Source organism: Mchenga conophoros, linkage group LG18 (genome assembly GCF_057382185.1).
Source record: "Mchenga conophoros isolate Kocher_MC1m ecotype Shallow Benthic linkage group LG18, M_conophoros_male_GT1.1, whole genome shotgun sequence".
Lineage (NCBI taxonomy): Eukaryota > Metazoa > Chordata > Actinopteri > Cichliformes > Cichlidae > Mchenga > Mchenga conophoros.
Window position 1 is genome coordinate 19,833,183 of NC_140543.1, and position 7,178 is coordinate 19,840,360.

General features: G+C 40.0%; 1 protein-coding gene across 2 annotated transcripts; it reads right to left on the reverse strand.

Moving 5' to 3' along the window:
- Nucleotides 1–725: 725 nt before the first annotated feature.
- elovl1a (ELOVL fatty acid elongase 1a) lies at nucleotides 726–4,089 on the reverse strand. Of its 2 annotated transcripts, XM_085254694.1 has the most exons (8): nucleotides 3,757–4,086; nucleotides 3,109–3,202; nucleotides 2,722–2,912; nucleotides 2,545–2,625; nucleotides 2,321–2,377; nucleotides 2,112–2,217; nucleotides 1,858–1,997; nucleotides 726–1,740 (listed from the first exon to the last, which is right to left on the reverse strand). In XM_085254694.1, the coding sequence occupies exons 2-8, from the start codon at nucleotides 3,167–3,169 to the stop codon at nucleotides 1,432–1,434; spliced, it is 945 nt and encodes a 314-aa protein (XP_085110820.1). In that variant the 5' UTR covers nucleotides 3,170–3,202; nucleotides 3,757–4,086; the 3' UTR covers nucleotides 726–1,431. The 2 variants fall into 2 exon arrangements, with proteins under 2 accessions (XP_085110820.1, XP_085110821.1); XM_085254695.1 differs by lacking the exon at nucleotides 2,321–2,377 and having other exon boundaries at nucleotides 3,757–4,089.
- Between the last annotated feature and the right edge of the window lie 3,089 nt (nucleotides 4,090–7,178).

Genomic DNA, 7,178 nt, shown 5'->3' on the forward strand with positions numbered 1-7,178 from the left:
TAAGGCCTGAGGATGTATTTCATTGAACTTTTTTTCCCCACTTAATGTAAATACAAATGCCCAAATATTGCCACAAGGTGGCTCACTCTGAATTCAGAACTGAGTGCTTGCATTTAAGTTATTTAAAAGGAATGCTGATTGGGTTCACATGCAGAATTTCCTAAAAGTATGTCGTCATATTGCAAAAATAAGCTGGGTTTTTGCTGTCAACTTTTTTTTTTTTTAAATTGATGTGCAACTGCTACGAGTACAGATTATGAAAGCTCATGTTTATAAATCATTGGCTTTTAGAAAGGTCCCATAATGTTATCTTTAATTGACCAAGAGTTAAAACCAGCATAACAGGCCCAACCTCTGTTCCTCAGAGGGCACATACACGTTAAAACGGGTCCCCAATCCCAGTCCATGAGGGCCAGTGTCCCTGCAGGTTTTAGATGTGTCCTTGATCCATCACAGCTGGATTAAATGGATAAATTACCTTCTCAACATGTCTTGAAGTTCTCCAGAGGCCTGGTAATGAACTAATCATGTGATTCAGGTGTTTGACCCAGTGTGAGATCTAAAACCTGCAGGGACACCGGCCCTCGCGGGCTGGGATTGGGGGACACCTGCGTTAAAGTAATCAATAGCAGCAAACATTGATGGGTTTCAGTATATTCAGACTTTAGTTATAATTCAGAAACAACCAACAGCATAGAAAGCCTATTAACTTCAAGCACAGTGTGCAAAGAGAACAGACCATACAGAGTTGTAAAACAGACTGGATTAATACAGATGAACATGCACAGCAGTGTATGTGCACTTTAAAAACAACACAAAACTGTAATATACAGTATAACATTGCTCTCCCACAACTCTCAAAATTGAAATTTAGTTTAGGTGTAACACTTTTCGGTCAGTGCACACCATAACTGTTTTTCAAGTTACGCAGACCTTTAAATTTAGTTTTATTTCAAAGATAAATAAAAAAATAAAATAAGAAAATAAACCTTAAATATTTGACATTTACAGTGAAATTCTTTGTGGGGGGCTAACAGATAATTGCAGTTATTTACATGTTCTAGTCTTGTGTGAAAACTGTGCCGTACTCCCAAGCAACAAAGCCCATGTTAGCAAAAACAGCAGTGTGGGTCGAGCCCGAGTCGAAGAATACTATCAGTGACAAAAATAAGCACCAATCTTCATACAGTATTCATCACAGTTACAACTTACAAACACAACGTGGGCAGGTAGAGATCACCATTCACGCCCCAAGAACACTGGATGTGCTTTCACAAAAGACTAGATTTACAAAGAAACTACAGTTTAGATGAAGCATACTGAAATTGATGTCAGTCCAATATGCCAGTAGATATGAATGATGAATTTAATGGTGTTAATTCGAACTGACAGTCTGTGTGTCTTTCTCATTTTCCAGGCAGGGTCACAGAGTTAGACTTCCTTGACTTTGCCCATGAAGATTTTGCCGTTGGTGCAGTGGTGACTGTTGCCATTCTGAAGGTGCTTTCCGTTGGCCACCACAGTGAACGGTTCGCTGGTTGAGCCGTTCTGTTTCGACTTTTCGGGCGTGAGGGGAAGTCTGTTGCCTTTTATGTAGGCCTGCACCCAAAAGTGGGAGAACAGGAGAAAGAATAAGACCCCATACATCCAGATCAGGTGGATCCAAAAGGGGACTTGATAGTCACACTTTTCCATGAAGTAGTATTGGCTGATGTGAATGGAGACCAGAATGAACTGCGTCTGAAAAACAACCACCCCTCCCAAACATTAGTTTTTGTAAAACAGTTGAGCTGTAGGCAAAAATCATATATGCCATTTATTTGAATTTTTTGCTGTGGAAAATACAAAACAACGTACAAGCTGGATTGCGGTCATGTACTTCTTCCACCACAAGTATTTGTGGAAGCGAGGCCCTGCAGCAGAGAGTGCGTAGTAGGTGTACATGATAACATGGACTGTTGCATTCACCATGGCATGGAAGGAGCCCATTCCTCCAGCTTAAGAAGGGGGTAATAAAATATTATGTTAATGTACAGATGCAACATCTCACAGAAAAGTTGTGTTGGTCTTGCACTGTCAAACAATGCGTTTACATGCATTTGTAAGCTCACCGGGTGTCAGGCTGACGCCCCACCACCACGTCCAGGGCATAAAGGAGTGATGGAAGACGTGAAGAAATGTGATCTGACCTTGTTTCTTTCTCAGCACAAAGAATACCTGCAAAAGCACACATGGGATCAGTCACGGTTAACTGATCAAAAGGCCAAAATAATAAGGGGAAGATTTTAAAAAAAAAAAAAGAAAAAGAAAATGCACCTACTGTGTCAAGAAGCTCAATGAATTTGGAAAAATAAAACAGCCAGGCCACCCAAATCATCTGTGGAAAGGAAGAGGGCTGTGATGTCAGATATCTGACACTCAATCAGAAATAAAATAAATTACATTTAAAAGACCCAAAAAAAAAAAAAAAAAAAAAAAAAAAAAAAGAATTTAATTATTAGCTTGAGACAATGAAAGCTCCCCTGTAAAAATTTACTGACTTACCCTAAGAGCCTGTGGGCTGGTGGAACGGTCAATAAGGTCGCATCTCCATGTGAAGGTGGTGGCCCATCCAGACATCATAAACTAAGTGTAAAAAAAGAAAAAAACCACACCAGCAGCTTTTAGCACTGACATCACACCTGTAGTAAAAGAGCGCAAACAAATACCTTTTCGTCTTACCTCATACACTATGTAGGCATTCAACAGAACCATGGAAACATTGTAGATTATCATGGCGGTGTTGAGGTGGAAAGGTTTGCGATTTGCCATCACGCGAGGCCCCACGTACACGGAGAAGGCAACGTAACCCAGGAGGATGGTCGTCATGTGCACGGGGCTCTGCATCAGAGGGTAATCTCTGACTCTGGCATCTGGAAACCGCATACAGGAAACACAGGCATGTTTTAGTCCTTGAGTCATGGTTCCATACTGGAATATCTGGGTGGGTCCACCGGCACTTCAGGTCATACATACTTTTGTGCTGTTTCACACCTGATGATGATGACGAAATAAAATGTTCTGATTTGAGCAGATTGTAGGTGTGAAGAGAGAAATGAAGACACTTACCAGTTCTTGATTGTAGATAACTGTGGAACTCAACAACGCTTGTTATAGCCTCTTGCAGCATGGTGACTGCTTCCTCTTTACCCTTTCAAAACACCTGGAAAAAAAAAACAACGAACAGTACAAAAAGACAAAGAGTCAGAGAACAAGAGATAAAGCGGAGCTGAAAGAGGTTGGTTGGGCAGGTGAGCAATAATATGACTGCTCAACCTGCTGACTCAATGACTGAACAAACAGGAGACAGCTGGATGGCCTCAACAAACACCCCTGAGTGCCCTCGGCTCCAATTTTTCAAACAGATATACAAGGAAAAAATGAGAGCGAATTTAAGAACTTCTTTCACAGCTCAGACTTTTTAAAAAGAAGAAGTCCTTCATAGATATTTTGGGCAGAATTGTGAAATGTGATTTCAGATGACAGGTTTTAAACAATGAAATGCTCATTGGGACTAACAGAGCAAGTCAAACAGGTGAGGCAAAGAACTTGGCCCATGTGGCCAAATGAGTGAATGAAATATGAGCAGATCATGAAGCTCAGGTAGTAAAATTGTAGAACGAGACACGATCATTTATGTTGTTTTGAACTAGTTCAAGCTTATTCTTCAGTTTTGACAAGAAGGTGAAAAGCTACAAGGTGTAACAAGTGACTCACCCTCTGAGCACTCCTGTATGCGAGGAAAGCAGCTCCTCAGCCACAGCCGGCAGCACTCAATCCAGTGAATTCAACAGATCTGCGACACCCGTGAGAGCGATCAGGCAGAAAAACCAGAAGCATGAAGGGATTTTCCGTGGGTTGAAGCCTCCAGCTGTCCTCTGATGTATGATATTTACACAATTACACAGAAAACAGACCAACAATAGCTAAAATGCTTTAAGGAAAGACCGATAAAGAAACCGAGAGAGAGAGGGAGATGAGTAAAAGTGACAGAAGAGCTATGACAACTATGGGACTGGGCTCATTCAGCTCAATTTAAACCCCATGGCTCTACTTTGTAGTTTCACAACCACACCCTGTTTCAGTGCTTGGCTCCACCTCTCTGTCCACACTGAGACTGCCTGTGATTGGACTGCCTGATCAATAAGTGGTGAAGGCGACAGGGTGAAAGAGTTAAAGGCCCCCTGCATAAGACACCTACAGCCAAAGGCGACTACCTCCATTGTTACTTAATAAGTTCAGTAAAATGCAAGAAAACAAACAGAGTTATGTGAAAAAAGTGAACTGATATAAAAATACAGATTCCCAAAAGCCATGAAATAAATAAAGTAAAGAAGTACATGAGGATAACGTAATAATGTTATCCTTCATACTTGATTTAGGTTAAAGGTTGCAAACCCACACAATACACTTACAAACCTAACGACACATTTGGATTTGCCCAACCCTTGCAGCTATTTGACAGGCCCTCTGGTGCCTCTGGTTTGACCTGTTCCCCAAGCACCGGCGATGCTGGGCGTGAGGCCTGGATAGTGTTAGAAATTTACTCGGCACCACAAGATTAGACGGAGAGGCAGGAATGAAAGGCATCCATGCACATGAAAGAGGGCGAGAAGGAAGCGGGGAGAGGCAATCAGTGCTGTCTGTTTACATATTGTATGACACTTTAACACTAAGTGCACTCAAGTGAAAGCATGAAAACATAAAGTGGAAAAAAAAAGTGAAATTCTTTTGGAAATGCAACGCATTGTGTCAGAAAGTAAAGACTTTCCAACATGGGCAGTTTTAGTTTCAGATAGAGCCCCTTAAAAACTCGACAGGTAAGTGTAATATCCTGATCTTGTTAACATATTAACAGTTCAGTTTCACCCAGAGACAGGGCTCTTACAAAAGTGAAGGACTTCTTCTAAAAGCATGCTAAATTCATGGGCGCTGTCAGTTTCACATGCAGCCAGAACTCTATGCAATGACACTTATATGTTAAATCATCCATGCATTGGTGGAAATGTGACAAAACCTTGAACTTAAAATGATCATCCAAACCAAGTCTAACTGTGCAGGGTGAGAGCAACATGTTGCTTATTGGAGTGTTTTTGCCCTTTTTAAGCATAAGCTGACATGAATGTGAGACTTGGTGTTTTTGTCTCCAGCGACGTGGTCAGCTGTTTTCCATTGCTGCCATATTCCTAAATAATACAGCACACTCCCTGTCCATCTTGGTCCTGTGACTGTTAAACACTGACTTTAGTTTATCGCATATGAGCTAACAAACCGGCAAACAAGCTGACATTCAGTCCCGCTGCGCAGCGCAGATAATAGTTTCCCTCACTTTGCCAATTGTGGAAAATTAGGCAGGATGGGCCTCATCTGGATGTGGAAAAATGAATGAATGGATGTGGGGGGGGGATTCTTTAAATTCTCAGCTCTGTGCTTTATGTAATAGCAGTGAGGATTGCTTAAGAAATCATATGGTTGCCCATGCTCATACATTCTCTCTTCAGTGATTCTGTCATTTGTGGAAGCCGGCACTCCAGAGCAGTTTGTGCTGTTTGTGAAGAAACACAGTCGAGTTCACATTTGGTTAGCAGTGGCCGAGTTATGTAATTCATTACGTTTATGTATATATACCCCAACATTATCATTTTTAATCCATTGCTTGTTTGCAGCCCATCTAAACAAAACTGTAGAGACATTACCAAACACTGGAGCTGAAAGGCACTTTTCTTTTTCTTCTCCCCTCCCCATGGATGTGAAAACTCAGGTTTGTGATACTGATCATATGTGTGAAAAGGTTTTTTCTTTCTTATCACTGTTTTCTTACAATAAAATCACTTATCTGGCAACTGTTTTGCTAATAACTAAGACAGGTGCCTGTCTGCAATGGAAGATAACTGGAGTCTGAGATCTTAAGTAACATTTCAATGGCAAGCTTTAGGTGAGGAATTTCAAAAGCCTGACAAAACCTTTTCATATTGTGGGTATTCTAGAAAAATCCATTCAGTGCTATGAGTTCAAGCTTGGTTTTATTTATTAATTGTTTTGGATTTGTTCAGTTAATTTTGATCATGTAAACAGTATACAGGTTGTAATTTAGAAAAAAAAATACTATACAAAATACTGCAAAACACATTATAGTCTCACTTTACTTATTCTGATTCCCTTTACATATAGAAAAGTATTTAAGTTGGACTTTTAATAAGTTATTGCAGGTGTCTGACCCTATAAATGTATTTATTTATTTTTTCTTTTTGATCATGCATTTAAATGTTAAAGCCTTGAAAACTACTTTATTGTGCAAAACTGACTGAACCAAGAAGCCACACCGAAAATCTTTTGAGATCATATGTTCCCATTCACCTGAGTTTGGACAAGTAAGTGCACTCCCAGTGAAAACAATGACTTAACTTTATAATGCTTCATCTAATCCTTATGTGAATAAAGCCTGCATCAGCAGCAATCAACATGCCAAGAGAGGTAAACACTCTTTCAGGGAATCACCATGCAGAAGTCTAATCTGTTTGCAGATTATTAGCTTGGTTTTGAGGAGGAACGGCCATCATTCGTCATTCCTAATTTCTTTTTTTTTGTCTAAAGGGGGGTAAAAGTGCAAGTGGTGTGTGATTACTTTCTGAGTTACAGAAGAAGAAGAAATTCAAAATATGTGTGTGTTGTACATTTATGACTGTGCGTTTGTCTTCCTGAAACTGTAGTTTTCAATCCCTTCTGCTGAAGACCTAAAGGACAAGATGTTTCTTTTTTCCACAAGAGTATAGAATAACAAATAAATTACATAATGTGCAGCAAGAAGTTATTCAGACTGACTGTGTCAGAGCTGTATCAAACTAAAAAAAAAGGTCCCCAAGTTGCTTTTTGTCTGTCAAGTGTCAAGTTTTGCAATTATGTTTTTGGCATTAAAAAATGTTTTCTGTTTATTTTTTGTATCACTTTGGTTCTCGTGGGATTTTATTTCACTCCGAGGTCTTTCTCTAAGCTTTCTGTCTAGACAAACACAGTGACACGATGTTCCTTTGGCCTCTGAGCATTTAGTCCTCATGTCTGGAATATTTATACTGTCAGAGTTTAACTTGGCAGATGTTACATAAACATTAAGCATGTGTAGTGTGATCATCTGAGGCATG